We start from the raw sequence: 17,486 nt of genomic DNA on the forward strand, positions 1-17,486 counted from the left end.
AAGCAGCCACAATCAAACTGTTAATGCTATAATGTATTCCTTTTGGGCTAACACTAAAAACGTTTGTTTTTGACACATACAAACTCAGTGTGTTGATATACAGTAAGTGTCAACAAAGGGAAGTCTCGTTCTGAAATCTCCAAGTCAGGAATCAACATATTACATGGAGGGGATATTCAAATGAAATCTAAGTTAGCCTGCCAAAGCTGCAACCTCTAGTGATGATACATTTGACGAACGCAGAAGTGCAGAAACATGCAGTTCCTCAAGTGCCCACTTAAGGCTGACTGCATAAGACACTAGATACACTTTCTCCCCTGAAGAGTAAATTTCTTTATTGGTAAGAACTGTGCAGGACATGGCTTAGTTGACTTACAAGGGGGGGTATTTAAAAGGACTTTTAAAGTTCTCCCTAATCTCCAGATATTTGTTGCTAGTTTGATCCAAAGTTAGATTGAGCAAGCATTTCCTACATGGCCGGTTTTAAAACTCTTCTTCAAAAACAAATTGGTGACATCACTGAGACTATGATTATATTTTATACAGTCCATGGCTAAAACAAGCATTTCGTGGACTTCAGTGGCTTGCATGCAATTGCCCCAAAGTATTACATTACAGCCTCTACAGCTGAAGTTTGACAGTGAGTGGAAACAATCTACTAGAACAATTCTGAAATATCTTGAACCTACTTTAATTACACTCCTAAACATATAAAAAAGGGCTTGGATTAAGAAAAAAAAAACAAACAAACAGGAATTCCCCTTTAAATTACGCTACAAAGTACACTTAACATAAGTAATTGTCTTAGCAAAGTGCCTTACTGCTTTATGCATCCATGGAAATACATGACCGTGAATAAGGAATGGCTGCTGCTTTTGTTTATAAAACACGTTTTTGATCTCCACACTTTGCTTTAACTGATTTTCCCTTTTGAAACTCTTGGTAACAGGTATATCAAAGTTCATTTCAAATATGAACTAACAAGCAATCAGCCTGTACAAATGTGCTTTACAGATTCCAGAAATAACGAAGCTGTTTTTCAGTCACCACCCGGGGATCGCTCAGAGAGATGAAGCACTGTAAGTAACCATTATGTTATAAAGATGTAAACAAAACCACATTACCTACAGATATGGGCCACCGAACAACAACGATGAGTTAAATGGCATTGCTGGTGAATGAAAAGTAAAAAAAAATTAAAAATTAAAAAAAAAAAAACAATGAAACTGTGCTGATGTTTTTTTTTTTTTTTTGGGAGGATTATTCACAGCCCATCAAGTCCTCATTCTCTGTGCTTTAGATGCATCAAATGGAAAAATTTGAGAACTTAAAAAATGTTTCAACACCAATGACATTGAGTTATTAGTTCAAAACCGACACTTAGAAAAAGGAAACAAATTACAATATGATTTCAAAAACCAAATAAACAGCATAGAATATGTTTGCCCTTGTGTTTTACAACCTCAACATTGATTTCACATTAGGACGTCCTTCAGTGGACTAGAGTAGGTTATATATAACAAACACAGGCTTTATGTCATCTATACGGGCTTCACACAGTTTTTGTTAACATAACTGTATAATGATATATATGTAGGTTTGAAAATGAAAAAAAAAAGCGAACATCCACTAATCAAAACCAATAGCTTGGTATGACAACAAATTCAATATTTATACATTTTACAAATATTAAAATATTCTGAAATATAAAAGAAAAATTCTCAATGAATATCTTCCTGCAGATTCTTTTGCTCTGTGCTGAAAGAAGTGAAAGCTCTATCTACAAAGAGGTGTCAATACAAAGTCCGTTATGTAGACACATTTTTTTCCCTTTTTTGTTCCCAGCAAATATGAAAAAAAGGATTATTAATACCAAGAATGTACCAGGTAATAATGATGCTGCTAATCAGGTTTCATTTGTTTTTTTTTTCTGCCTCGAACATGTACGAGTGTTGATTGTTTGGATAACGTTACATAATCCTGTATGCATTTTGGTTTCCATTAATGAAACATGCCTTGTTTATGTCTGCAAATTAAGAAAATAAAATAAATCAAAGTAAAATCACAAAAAATTAAGGCTTTTTTCAATGTTATGAGGACAAGGACGATAGCATTTACAGGAACATTTACAGCCAGGTTCTGTACACACACACACACACACACACACAGGCACTCACAATCCCACAGCTTTTAACTTTCCTCTCCAGCCCAGACAATGCACACAAGAACTCATCCACACACAGTTGCACGCAGAGTACATACAGGAACACAGATGCATCAGCCCAGTATGTCCAGGTAGACTGGGGAGGCCTTTGCGAGGCTCTGCAGCATGCTGTGGATCTCCTTGATGTTGAGCCTCATGTAGGGCTCCCTCTGCCAGCAGCCCAGCATCAGGTCATACACCTCTTTAGGACAGGTGCGGGGCCGCTGCAGCACCCGCCCCTGTGTGATGCACTCGATCACCTGAAGGATACAGGGTGACAAAATACAGTTAGATGTAATAAAATATATTGTTCATAAATTGAACCACTGAATTTGTTCAGATAGACAAAGTAAAAAATAAAATTATTTACCTTCCCATTCCAGCCCCTCTTCTCTGTCTGTTTTTATTCAGATGTCTGCTTTTTCAATTATGGCATCATTTGTTATGACATGGGACCATTATCTAAACTTTGCTGCACTTTCATTGCATTCGAAAGGGGATGTTTTACTTTATGATCAAGCTCCTTGTATTTAAGCAAAAAATTACAAAAATATGAAAATATTTACTTACACATTATGAAAATGTGTATTTAATGTTAGATTATATAACAGTATAATTGAAATTAAAATAATTCCTATTGAAGCATCAGTTGCTTGGGAATTGTAGTTTTTACTACCTGCCAAACTAAAAAAAACCCAGAATACGACAAGTCCCACAGCTAAGATTGATATGTGATTAGTAAATTTTATTTTAATAATCAGTACAATATGAACAAAGTAAACAGAAGAGATCAGCATTTACAATTCAAGTAGCCTTTATACTCGAGCTTTGTTTGGGACTGACTTGAATTTGAATCCATTTTAAAAGGAAACATATTGACCTGATTCTTTTGATTTATTTGTTTGTTTTTATGATAAATATTAGTTACGCTGCAAAACACTAAATTAGTATAAAACTCTTTTTATTGGTAACAAACAAATGCATTAATTATAATTCACGTCTTCAAATCAATGTGCATTTGTGTTTGTGTATTTTCCTAAATTGATTTGGACCGATATTTGAAGTGGTCTGAGAGTTGCGTTGAGAGATCCAGCAATGTGACTGCGGCCTGAGTGAGACACTGACCTCATTGTTGGAGAGCTGGTACCAGGGCTGCTTTCCGTAGGTGAAAATCTCCCACAGCACCACCCCAAGACTCCACACATCACTCTCTGTGGTGAACCGCCGGTACATGATGCTCTCTGGAGGCATCCAGCGGATGGGCAGCATCGTGTGACCACCCACCTGCATAGAGAAAGAGAGAGAAAATAGAGGGAGAGATTCCATCACAAAACAACCTCACAAGACCTGCTGAGGAGATTAAAGCTGCTGAAGAGACTGGAAATGTTGCTTTTTGGGCTTTTATGCCTTTATAGATATTCATTGATAAAGGACAGTGGATATATTGGGAAACAGGGATGAGAGAGGAGGGAATTACATGCAATGGTAGCCATTCGTTTAGGGGTTGTGTGATGTAACTGTAACTGTAGACTGCTATCGGGCGCCCCACCATATATATTTTAAACAGAGATTTTTGTTTCCCAGAACATATTCTATTGGCTTTGTCGTTTCCCATGTGGATGATATTTATTGCAATATTGTGAAATCTCCAACAAATACTCAAGATCTCTACACAACCTCTCTCACAGAACGCTAGCAATTAGTGAGATTGATTTAAAAAAAATAGCATGTACAACTAATTTACTGACAAACTCTTGACATTCCCATAAACCTATAATCAGTTCTTTGTGCTAATTGGCAAGGTTAGTAAATTACAAGGCAAAACAAGGCATAAAACGTTCACGTTTATCATCAGCATGTTAGCTTTGTTCATGTGAGCTTGTTAGCATGCTGACAGTAGTGTTAAACAGAAACTAGGCTTAGCCTATAGAGCAGCTCACTGTAGACTCTTGGCTGTGTTGCTGTCCATGTTTATTAGCACCTACATTTGCCAAAACTGCTACATTGTTGACCAAACCACTCTCTCAAAAAAATGTCACGGACGACTGAACGTAACATTCACAGAGAGAATGAAATAACATTATTAGACTGAATAAAGAAGCTAACTGCCTTAAACTGGCCGCTGAGTGTTTCTTTCAGAGAGAAGTTAAGCTAGGTCACTCAGGATTTCCAGAAACAGCCAGTTATTGCCTTTTAACCTTTTATCCAATCACAGTCTTCCTGTCTTCTTCCATAAGTTATTTACCGTCTACTAAATACATTTCCCCCCTCTTCCAGTCAACGCTTTTATCCAATCATCATTACTGTACTTCAGGCCTCACCTCAGCTACATGAACTCACTAACACCATCATTCAATTATTATAAAACGTGCGATATATGAGCCAGTGTCGGGTTTTATACTAAATGTGGCATCCTGAAATGCTCAAACAATGAAACAGAGTACTGTGATGGACCCTGACAGCACTATTTTTCATAAAAGATCAGCAAAAGGAAAAGAAAGAATTGTTGAAACATGTAAACCGGCTTTCTTACAGCAGCAGAACTGTTTAATGTTTATTTACAATCAACAATGCCTCACAAATAAAGCTGTTATAGTTCTTGCTTTATTCCCTTCTAAAACTAATCAAAAGAAAGTGTGCATCATAGATGAGAAAGCCTTATACTTTCAGCTGTGCTCATGTTTCCTCTTTGTATTCGATAACATTTTTGATATGAGGAGATGGTGACAGGCTCTCTTTATATCGATCTTATCTGATGCAGACATGCATTTCAGACATACTGTTTATATTTCTGACTGCGCTTCAGACAGCAGAGAGTGCTGTTGAGTTCAAACTGGGATCTGGGACACAAACAATGAGCCAAAAAATACATCTATCCATTTCACAAATAACTGATGTTTTAAAGGGCGTGTATTGTCGGGAAAAAAATCATTGAGTTAAATCATAAACTGAAACTCCTTATTTTAATAAGACGCCATTCATGAAAGAAAGTATTAACTCCTTGCCAAAAGGAGAAGAAAATAACTCAATGCATTTCTGCACTGTTGGCCTTTTCTAAGATGGAAATAGTTATTTTATGCAGATTATAGAATTAGCATTTAAATGGTGTTAAAATAGATAAAACTCCCTTGGTTAAAACTGCAATTTCTGTAGCTACATAGTTATTTCAAGCCAAAACCGGAATAAAATTCTAATTACCGTACATATTTGAGACTGTGTCAAATATAGACTTGTGTGTGTGTGTGTGTGTGTGTGTGTGTGTGTGTGTGTGTGTGAGTGTGTTTGTGGCTGTGTACACCTATGTGTGTAAGAAACTGGGGGCAAGAGGAGGTAAGCAATAATCAAAAAGACTCACTCTGTAGTAGTCTGTGCTGTAAACGTCTCTGGACATGCCAAAGTCTCCTATCTTGACCAACAGGTTTTCCCCGACGAGGCAGTTCCTTGTTGCCAAGTCTCTGTGGACAAAGTGCTGGGAGGCCAGGTAGACCATGCCAGCAGCAATCTGTTGGGCAATGTGCAGCATCTGGGACTGGGTGAGCTCCACCAGGATACTGTGTTGACCGTCTGCCATTAGCACTGCATCAGGACCGTGAGACCTGCACACAGGAACATTTCATCAGAGCTTCAATCAATAGATCACCGATCAGAATATTTCATTCATGGAAATGGGGAACAACTAAATGTACCTGCTGATTGTGTTGGGCAATAGCACAGTGTTCTATCATTTTTTGCAGTGCAGTAAGTTTAATGAAAATGTAATGAATATATGTTTTAGAACCAAAACAAAGAAAACATTTCTGCAACTTCACTGACAATTTATTTTAATTCATTTGAATACAGAAATGTCTCCCCAGACATTGTTCTCAGATAAATTAGATTGAGATTTTATTTACTTACTTACTCTTTTCTGTTTTATACTAAGATACATGTTTTGGGCTCATCAAAAGACAACATAATATGATTTTTCCCCACATAATACGTTTTACATATAGACACACTACTACAATAAATAGATGTAGAATATCGGTGTCGTAGAATATTTCACTATCATCGAACGAACAGACTTTAGGGTGGTTGAATCTTACTCTACATGTGCAAATATTTGAGAAGTCAAAATAATCGTACCTTAGGAACTTGTTTAGGTCCCCATGTTTCATATATTCAAACACCATGATGAGTGGGTCGCTCTCCACGCAGACTCCATAGAAAGTGACAATGTGATCGTGTTGCAGGTTTGTGAGAAGCTCGGCCTCTCTGTAGAAGTCTGCTCGGCCGCTCTCGTTAGCCTCTTTAAGAGTCTGAAGAAAGACAAAAGGTAATGTAGCCACAGTGAGAGCCATTATCATTTAGCCTTTATTTAACCAGGAAAAGTCTCATTGAGTTTAAGAATCTCTTTTACAAGAGTGTCCTTGTCAAGACAGGCAGCTGCACAATTTACTGTGTTTCATACATAAAACACTTTACAACGACAGCAACATTCATCACAATTTGTCATAATTCCTCAACAACAAGAAATCAAAAAAGGGGCAATATGGGTTAATTAAAACATATAGTATACAGCCAGCTATGCCTGCCTCCAGATCAGTAAGATGACCTTTAAAAACAGCAACAATTATAATCATGTACATGTAGAGGTGCATTCTAAATGACAAGGGGGAACAGCTTCCTGGTCTGTACCTTGACTGCCACATGGAGCTTCTCCTGGTCTGGTACCAGGTTGTAGCACTCAGCCAGAAACACTTTCCCGAAGGCTCCCTCTCCCAGCTCCCGCTTCAGTACGATATTGTGTCTCTTGATGTGCTGGACAACTTTGATACACAGAAAGACAATTAAGTATCAAGGCCATGTGTGCATCTGGCTTTTTGTTGTTGCAAAATGGCAGAGGAGGGATTTTAAGATTTTCTGTAAATTACATTTAAAGCTCCTAGAGACTTTGCTACAACTAAAGAAATTGTTTATCATCAATCTGCTTGATTGGGAAATTCATGTCTATTAAACGACCTTAAAATGGTCTGAGATTTTTTTTTAATTTAATTAGCTGTAATTCACCACAAATTAAGAATTCTCAAATGTTACAAAAACTCAAGTGTGAGGGAAAAACATTCTGGTTGATCTGAGTTTAGACCTCCATAAATAACCTGTGTTTCTTAGCATGTACATTTAATGCTCAGTTTTCTCCAAGAACAGGAGTCACATCACAAAGCAGGAAAGATGCTGACAATAAATACGGCGTCCAGCGGTGACCCCTGCATGGATTTATCAGAAAAGCTCCAGGTTACATGTCATTCGTCGAGCGAAGCGGTAACTCACACGTGTCGGATTTCAGCATGCTGCCCGAGTTACGGAAGTATTGCGGGTTCTCGATGACAGGAATCTTTGTCATCCCGATGATCACTGCGTCTGGACCCATCTCCGAGGACGACGGGGTGTTGTTGCCATTGGAGACGTGATGAAGAGGGCTAGCGGAGTCATCATCATTACTGATGACCGAGGAGGAGCCTAGGGAGCAGCAGAGGAGAGGAGAGAGAAAGGAGACGGAGGGACGACACAGGGAAGAGGGAGGTCGAAGGGAAAGAAGAATTCTGTTTTTTTAATTACTGTAGCCATTCTATCAGGGATAGAGTTGAAGTGTGCTTTGGGTCAACAGTAACACTTTATTTAAAATATTTAAGCGGCCATAACAAATATATGATTGAAGAATTTACCTCTGATAAAATTAAGTATGTTTCATATAATTTCTAACAGGACTCCCCGAGAAAGAGTTTAAGCCTTGATAACATAATAAGCAAAGTCTTCATAATCTAAAATGATTTTAAACATACACGCCACGCTCTCTGCCGGCATGTGTTTGGTTGGTCTGGCAGCCAATAAGCAGTCAGGAATGACATCAGTTAAGTGTATGCATGTGAGTTCATAAGGCCTCATCTGACTGAAATGGCTCCCACTCTAAAATATTTCTCCTCTCTCTCTCCCATGCCTCCACCAGCTGGTTTTGTTTTGTTTGCACTTCACTTCTCTACACAACACTATTCATACATACATTGTATTCATGACTGATCTATCAGAAGTGCATAGTTATGATTTTTTTTTAAAGGTTGAGTCCCTAGCATGTCTACAAATCTCCGAATTATGAGAAAAATCAATCCTTTGCCTGCTCCACCTTTCAGAAAATGTGTGCTCAAACAGACCGTTTGAAGATTTTTTCTTCATGACATCACAAAGGGCATTAGCCCCTCCCACAGGTGGGTGACCCTCCCACAGCTAGGTGTTTGTTCTGTTCTCTCAGTCCACCTTTCAACTATAAACAATAGAGCATGGTGCAAGAAAGTCCAAGCCACTCAAGCTGTTCTAAAGGGGCGTGTTCGGGTATTTTGCATTTAAAGCTATAGACACAGGAACAGCCTGTGCTGAGCAGTTTTTTCTTAAAATGTTGCACAATACTTCACAGAAAATAATTCACCATCATTTACCTTTTAATCCAAACTTGGAGTTTCTTCCGTATTTCAGTATGATCACCATCAGAACGCAGCCGGTCAAGACAACACCTATGATTCCCATAACCACGTAAACCTGGATAATCAAAAACACATAGAACGGTGTTTGAAACATGCGACCTTCGAAAAAGTTCACCTCGAGTTAGAGTACAAGTCAAAAACCAAAACACTGTACATTTACAACAAAGGAATAAGGAGGATCACTTACTGCAACGCTGTCATCCATCGGAGGGAGTGGTGAGTCTGAAACAAAAAAATTTATTCTTCTCTCAACATGTAAAGAATTCATGTTTAAGTGCATACTAGTAGTTGGATGCAATTTGTATTTTTATTGATGCATGCAGTAGTTTGACATTACTTTAGAGATTCAGATGTCAATAGAAAATACTTATGGCCAATAAATAGTATAGCTAGCGGTATAAAGTCGTTTTAACCAGCTCAATTTTAACCAACTGAAAGCTAAAGTAAGTGATGTTGTTTATTGGAAAGTTTGACTACTATATGCTAAATTATTAAATTCCATTGTCTGGCTTCCTTCATATCAATATTTCTTTCATTTGCAATATAGCTTGACTTTATCATCCAGTAGATCTACTAGAGTCTGTGACTGCTCTCAATGATCCCATGACTGCTGTACATATCTTACTCTCTTACTTAACTTAGAGACTTTAACTTGAATGTATTCCTTTATATGCAGCTTATTTAAATCTCACAATCAGGTACTTAATATTTTTTTAATACACTTACAGAACAGTGATGAATACGAGGGTTGGGCTAACCCTAACCCTTTTTCTTGTGTTTCACATGTGATGATCTTTTGGAATCTTTTTTTGGAGCAACCTGGCACATGTATCTCCTTTGGGATTATTCTATTCTATTTCAACTTATCTTATGCTAGTGTTTTGTTTCAAAGGAAAAGTCCTGAGTAATCTCTGTGAGTTTAAACACCTACCAGTCGTGTCTGAGCAGGAGCGGGATGCATTCACAGGCCATAGGAGGAAAAAAAGGTTGTAAAATGTAATAATTCTGATAAAAACCTGTTTTATCAAGCATTTAGGCATAACAATTGTTATTTTAATAAAGCTAAGCTCATTACTTACAGTAATAGAAGTGGTCTTCTGCTTTAAAGGGGAAAAAAACATGGGCATGTTAGTATTTACTTCAAAATATATCTTTAGAAAAAAAACAAGACAATGAGAGCTTGATACCTGTATGGTCGATGTCAGGCGGGTTGATGAACTGCGCGGTCACCTTCTTCTCGTCGCGGCCATACTTATTCTTGGCCACGAGCCTGTACACCCCGTTGTGGATGTGGGTGGGGTTGACCAGCTGTAGGCAGCCATGGTACTCACTCTCGGTAAAGAGGTGGATCATGGTGCGGATGAAGTCCTGCTCGAGGAGGGCCTCATTCTCGTGGTACCACTGCAGGTCAGGCTTGGGGTTCCCAGTCACGCTGAAGGGGATGCACCAGTGGTGGTCTCGCTCGGGCGGCTGCAGCTCCTGGATGATGGGGGCAACTGACACGGAGGCAACAGGAGAGGAAGAGTAATAACGGGATGACAGGAAGTCAACACCAAAAAAAAGGCAGCCGGAAAAAGCTACACTCAAGGGGTAAGAGAGAAGGGCGTGTCCTGGGGTGTGTGTCCACACTTCTAAAGTTAGTTTAAGGTATTATTTAGGTTCAATGTTTCTATGAATGCTTTTTTTTTTAATTGAACAACAACACAAAAGGGGCAACATACAGTATATGCCAATCTTCTATACTCAATACTTGATGGATTAAAAAGAAAATGCATTTTCAAAAGCCTGCAACTAAAAAAAAAACAACAACTACCCACAGCAGAAATTTTTTTGAATCGAAATGCCACTAAAGTGACCCTCAGCCTGTTGTGGCACAGCCCAATAAATTAGTTTTAACCAAAGTCTGATAAAGACAGTCAATTTTGATCTACAAATTTACGATCAAAAGAAAGGCCCAAGCCACCCCAGGCCGCCCCCCCTGGACTCACCCCTGGTTAGAGAAGAGAAGCAGTTTGGGGCTGACGAGGAGGACAGACTGATCACAAAACATTTGATCACTGACTTTAGGAAACATGAAATGTGGTTGTAAACAAGCAGAGGAGTGAAGTGAGGCATGAGGAGCTTCACAGGAGGAAGAGTTATGGACAGGAAACATGGAGAGTCAATAAGATTTGCCAAGAGACAGTAATGATAACAAAGTAACAAGCCTTGCGCTTCCACTCGAGGAAAAGAAAAACAAAGTCGAGAGGACGGCGTTTTAAGCGATTATCAGAGGAAATAAACCGGGGGATGTAATTAGAAACATGTATCCTATATAGTTGTTCAACATTTACAGTCGACGATAAGAGAAAAGTAAGAGTTTCTTACAGAGAATATTGAGCTGCAGCGTAGCCTCGGTCAGACCAACCATGTTCTCGGCGCTGCATACGATCACCCTGCCATTATCATCAGAAGACAGGTCTGACAGAGTGATTCTGCTCTCCATATCCGACGACTCGATCTGTAAACAACATTATTATTTGCCTTTGTGTGTATGTGTGTGTGTGTGTGTGTGTGTGCAGTCTGTGAGAAGCTGGTCTTTATGTAACAAGTTAGCTACATGCAACATCCTGCTGACTACACAGTTTCATGCTGCTTTAAGCGTATCACTGTACCTTTACTTGGAGAAGAATTTTGGACTTTTAAATCCACTACACCACGCTAACTCAGAAAAATAAAACAAAATACAATCAATCATACGAGGGTGTATTTTGGGGCTTCATATGGCAGGACAGTGGACAGAGAGGGAAGTCAAGGAGAGAGTGATAAAACATATGCAGCAAAAGAAGCCACAGGTTGGATTCGAACCCAGGCTGCCGGCTTAGAAGTTCGTAACCTCTGTTCATGAGGCGAAAGAACTAACCACTCAGTAACCACCGGTGTCCCAGGAAGCAATTTTTTTTTATAGATTACATTAAATTTGATTGACTATTCAGAGAAAGGTAATCAGTGGTATATTCAGTAAAAAGAGCTCAATTTTACTTTGAAATCAAATAAAAGTGTTTAGGTGATATATACCATTCCGGGTAATGAATTATAGGTAATTCGTATGTATATTTGGATGTTTTTTCCCATTAGTACTTTTTCTTGAGAACATTAAAGAATAATCTTTTAATCGCCCTGACATATCGCATCTGTTTCCAAAACCATCTCACTGAATCGGAGCCTAATCGGAGCATGCATGCATACATGATTGTAAATTTACGTCTCAGAAAGTAAAAAAACCCAGCCTTGCTGAAAGATAAATCGCAGCTGGTAAACCATCTTAAAATGTCTGTCATTATCATCATCATCATCATCATCATCATCGTCGTTATCATCATCAATCATTTCAAAAACCATCATGAAACTACATCTTAAAACTACATCGGAACTCTGCAGATCGGTTGGAGTTTGGTAGTTTGTTCCACTAGCGAGGGGCGACAGAGGAGAGGAGTCTAGTTAGACACTTGTTGTGAAGGATGGATCTTATGGCTTTCATTGGCAGAGCGTAGTGGGTGGGAGGGAGTGTAGACCTGGATTATATAGATTAGGTAAAAAGGAGTTATTGTTGTCACTGTTTCATAAGCGAGCAGCAGAATTTTAATATTGATATGAGCAGGAACTGGGAGCCAGAGTAAGGAGATGAAAAATGGAGTCACATGTGCTCTTTTAGATAAGTTGAAGACCAATCATGCTGCTGTCAGGAGCAGGACCAGGAGCTGTGTAGCATGTTCTGACACTATAAGGCCTGATCTTTATGTTGTTGTACAGGGCAAATCGACCTGACTGGGCATTTAAGGTCACTTGAACCTTAAATGATAGCTGGACACCAATCGTCACACCCTCGTTCTGGGCACACTCTGAGGGCATGAGTTTGGTTGGACCAAGCTGGATGTTGATCTGTGGTTACATAGAGGGACTTGCTGGGATGTCAAGTAGCTCAGTCGTTGAAAGGGAGCAACAGTTAAAACCATGACAGCTCATTTTGACAACAGGATATGCCTACATTACAACAGGACGAGTAGCCTACCTTTAAATAAGAAAACAGGCTCAAGAACACAGTTTAGCATTGCCCAAGTCACAAAGGCATGTTCAAATATTTCCCAAATCATTTATTCCTCTTGTGTTAAATAAGTGACAGACACTGTTGACTCAGTAGCTTAAGACATTTTTAAACAAAAGGCATCACATTTTCAAAGATTACTTAGGATTTCCTGCTTTTGAAACGTAAACAGTTATAATATAACATTAATTCAGATTTGGGGAACCTGTACGAAAGGTCTAAACCGGACGATGTGTGGTGGACGGGCTCACCTCGTGCTGTGTAGAGAGCATGTCGAGGTTCCACAGGATCTCAGGGGGAGGCGAGCCTGAGGCGCTGCAAACAGCTTCCACGTTACTCCCCTGCATCAAATTCACGGTCCTCGGGGTGACCTCTACTCTGGGAATCTCTGCGAAACACGAGAAATCGGACGAAGTGAACATCTGAGCAGAACTGTACATCGATTTGTTTTTTCCTGTCTACAGGAAGCGATCCAAATCAAAATCAATTAAAACCATCAATATCTGAAGCAACGCTGTTGCTTATTATAACATGGTTTCACGTTACCACAGAAGGGTGGGTTGAGGGCGGCGAAGGCTTGTGTCACTCCTCTGTCGTCCGTGCATCTCAGATCTGGAGTGTCGCTTTCCTCTAGGAGCCGCAGTTTGATCCACAAGTTCTCACAAACACAGTCCAGAGGGTTTCCGTACAGGAGGAGCCTGCAAAATAAAAATAAAAATCACCAGAGAAAAATATATTTTTTTTGTCTTTGGTAGCAACAATCTTACATTTTTTTGTGCAAAACTTACGGTAAAGATGTGTTAAAGTTTTGAAATGTTCTCCACGAAAGCGTGGATAGGTTATTGTCTCTGAGATTTCTAAAAGCAAAAAGAGAAAAGACAATTTAAACGTTTATGAAAAACAGCCACTCATGAATGAAATAACTCGTAAGGGGGGTCTTAAAAAATGCATCTTACACATATTGGAGTCTTGTATTGTTGAAAAAAGCATCTGACGTTATAGATGACAACCTCGTATTCGTCACTGTTCTGTTGGAGGATAACGTGGACTAATCAGGTAATCTGCTACTTTAAAAAAAACACTGCGATTCCATGAAAAACACTCAAACATTGGTCACGATACTTACAGGTTTCTGAGGTTAATGTAGTGCCTCAGACTGTTGTCATCGATGTCAAACAGTCTGTTTTGATTTGCGATGTAGCTGTGAAGGAAATATGATGGACAAGTTAGGAAACACTTGCACAACATTCATTTCAAATTTCAAATTTCGAAGCCACTGATAGAACAGACTTGTTGAAAAACAAGTGTTTGAGACGCATTTTGTGTTTTCTATTCATCGGACATCAAACTATCAAGCTGCACTGGCCTTACCAGGCACCTCCAACAATTAGAAACATGTTCATTTGACAAAGGTTCCCAGCTCCTGAAATGTGGTGGGGTTTTTTTCTAATAAATTGGTAATGCCTGGAAAGGGTAGCTTGCTGGATTTTTTTCTTTCCAGAGAGTTTTATTCTAAAATATGAATCTATGCTCAACGTAACCTCGCACCATGACATGTAAACTCAGCATAACTTTGACATCAACTTCTGTCTCATCTAAAATATAGACGCTCATGTGAGAGCTATTGTGTTCTGTATGGTTGCTGATATTGACCATATTAAATGCATTTCTTAAGACACCTCAGAAAATCCTTTCAAATCGACCTGTTTTAAAGGCCATATAGATGCCACTACATTTAATTCACAACATATCTGAAAATGTATTACAGGTAGGAGATATTCAGCACTCAGGATATATATGAAATTATGAAACTCAGAGAAAACACATCAAAACTTGAAATATTTTGGCTGCTACATTACAATGTTTCCAAGGGATGAGCAGAATTTTAGTAAATCTTTGAAGTATACTTGTTGCTTTATCATTTCCAGATGTATCATAGAACGGCCAGTTTTCAATTGAAGAAAGATTATCTAAGATCAGTACAGTAAATTGCCTAAGTAAATACATCTCAGGAGAGATAGACTAATCCGATTGAGTTGTTGTCTGGTGTGTTTTATCCATTTAAAATGACTGAAAGATATTTGAAATGTTGAGGATGGGCACTTGTCTTAGTTTACATGTGGATTGTAGTTTTAGCAACACAAAGCTAGGAGTTAAAGCATCTTTAAGGGTGGACATAGTCAGTACTGCTGGAGTTATCCCTGAGGAACTAAAAAAAGATAATGGTTTTCTTATGTATAGGTGCATTTTTAGGAAGCTTACAGCCCAAAAGTCTTCATTGAAGTTGTCTGTTATTGTGATATTGTGTTTTTAATAGGAAGCCGCAGCAATGCTTGAATAAATTGCAAGATAATTCGGTTAAGATAAAAAAAACAAAAAACAGTACAACTACAATCCTGATGGGTATGTGACACCCAGCTACAGCCTGTCTGCCTCTGAAAACTCACCCACTAGTCTCCTTTCCATGCTCATGTGGGTGCCATGCAGTTGTATGTATACATTGTGCAGTGTTGTAGCAGGTATACACCGACACACACAAGCCTACACACTGACGCAGATACGTCTGCATACACAACTTTACCGTGCAGTGTGATTTCATTTGTAACCTGATTTTTTTTTATATAATTGTTTTTGTGTGTGTGTGAGAGACTCCACACCGACGCCCTGACGAGGAAGACGCCGAATTAACACCTTCGAGGCTGCGCACGGCCTCAACATTTTTACTCCATCCCCACTACACCTCTGGAGCTGTTTTTGTAAAGGAAACACCGACTAATCCAAATCAACCTGACGCTCACTCTCCCCACCATTACGCACACACACGCGCGCGCACAGTTAGTGGCACATACACAGACACACGCGCGCACAACCAGCTTCCATGATTCGGCGAAGCCAAAATCAGAATCAAATTGTACATTTGTGCGTTTGACATTTGGCGCACAACACGGATCTTTGCCAATGTAAAATCCGCACGCGGGAATAAAAAGAGGCCTGGCGTTATAGACAATTCTGTCAGCTACATGTTAGTATCACCTTTATTATTAGAATAATCCCAGCCATTGGGTATTATTGTGACACAATATCTTCTTGCATAGCATCCTAATAAGTTCCTACGCTGTCATTTTTTTCATACACTTACATCTCCGTGATGTTTTCCATGTCATCTAACGTGAGCACGGGGAAATCCTCGAGCCCCGGCACGGAATCAATACAAACAATCCTTGAGATGCTGCAAGTGCATGATGCGGGGCAAGCATCACTAAATCTCCACATCAGCCCCGTGAAAAAAAACAAAAACAATCCGAGACGAGCCATGCCATATTCCCCCGCGCTGGAGTCCATCGCAGGTCCACTGAAATCCAACCAAAACAGTCTCAATCTCAATGCTCAAATTGGATTATTGGTCAGATTTCCTCCCCTCTCTGAATGTAAATCTTGCCAAGTTAATCCGCAGAAGGAGGGGGGGAAAGACGGCAAGGAATGCGCAGAGCCCACGGTTTTAATATCAAGATGCCATGGACTGGCCTTCCCGTCTCCGCAGAGCTGCTATCACACTACTGCATATCGATGTCGTGAAGCAAAGGTGTCAAGTGCTTCGTCCTGCTGCTGCTGCTGTCTCCCTCCTCTTCCTCGGCCACAAACGCCCCTGCCTTGTACAAAAAAACCAGAAACAAATACAGGCTCTTCCAGATGTTTAAAGATCAAAAGCAAAGGGCCCACCACCACGAGCGGGTTCTCTCCTCAGTGTGGTGATGGGGAGGAAAATAAGAGAGAGCGCACAGTGGAGTAAAGGATGCGTGGTGATGCTGCTGCGTGTGTAGGGAGGAAGGCTACCTGCATGCGTCTATCGATTAAAGCCGAGGACGAGCGCATGTCCCCCTCACACAGCCAGCACTTAGATCAGGTTTATGAGCGACTTAGAGACATATCGATGACAAGTTGTATTTAAAGGACATTATTAAGAATCCTGCATGAAATCCTAAAACAATACTGCAGGTGTGTTAAGATTCACGATCTGCAAGTTGAGTCAAATGATGTTTGCGGCTAGAAAAAAACAACTGCATTTCAAACTCTTGTGTTGCAAGCATTGGGGTGATAGCATTTGGCGTTTTTTTCTTCCTCTCCATCCACACGAGCACTGTTGTTGTACGGCTGGCCATTAGGCCTATAGTGTGACGTACGGTTGACGCACAAGACCGGGTGCATCTATGAAAAATAATTACCTATACTATGTCTGTGAGCTTCAAATGGGTGGCAGTCCAATCACTGATCAGTGGAGGCTATAGGAGCAAAACAAAAACAAAAAAAAACAGCGGAAAAAGGAACATTTCAACATTTTTTAATTATTCTTCCTGTTGGAAAACATTTGATTATAAAATAACTAACTTATGCACACACACACACACACACACACACACACACACACACACGCACACACACACACACACACACACAGGTAACACTTGCAAAAATAAGTTTAAGTAGGCCTATAGAATCTGACCTGCACTTACATTTACCGTAATTGGGAATTTAATACAACATGTTGTTTTTGCCCCTTTATGCTTCATAACAAGAAAACAATGTCATAGTGCATTTTTTTAATCCTTATCCAGGAAATGTATTTCAACAAGGTGCACATTTCCTCAAAAGGGTCAAATAAATCCTGTTTACCAGCAGATTCCTA

At 39.5% G+C, this 17,486-nt stretch overlaps 1 protein-coding gene across 1 annotated transcript; it reads right to left on the bottom strand.

Annotated features, from left to right (window-relative positions):
* Nucleotides 1-1,989: 1,989 nt before the first annotated feature.
* On the bottom strand, nt 1,990-16,937 carry LOC306837048 (BDNF/NT-3 growth factors receptor-like). The gene is given in 17 exon segments (XM_079364505.1): nt 1,990-2,463; nt 3,329-3,487; nt 5,559-5,799; nt 6,329-6,501; nt 6,881-7,011; nt 7,514-7,702; nt 8,674-8,773; nt 8,906-8,958; nt 8,961-8,963; nt 9,906-10,214; nt 11,086-11,218; nt 13,054-13,190; nt 13,349-13,500; nt 13,591-13,659; nt 13,759-13,830; nt 13,929-14,003; nt 15,942-16,937. Coding segments are annotated over 17 exon segments (2,385 nt in total). The 5' UTR covers nt 16,145-16,937; the 3' UTR covers nt 1,990-2,277.
* Nucleotides 16,938-17,486: the final 549 nt, after the last annotated feature.

Source organism: Symphodus melops (assembly GCF_947650265.1).
Source record: "Symphodus melops genome assembly, chromosome: 16".
Lineage (NCBI taxonomy): Eukaryota > Metazoa > Chordata > Actinopteri > Labriformes > Labridae > Symphodus > Symphodus melops.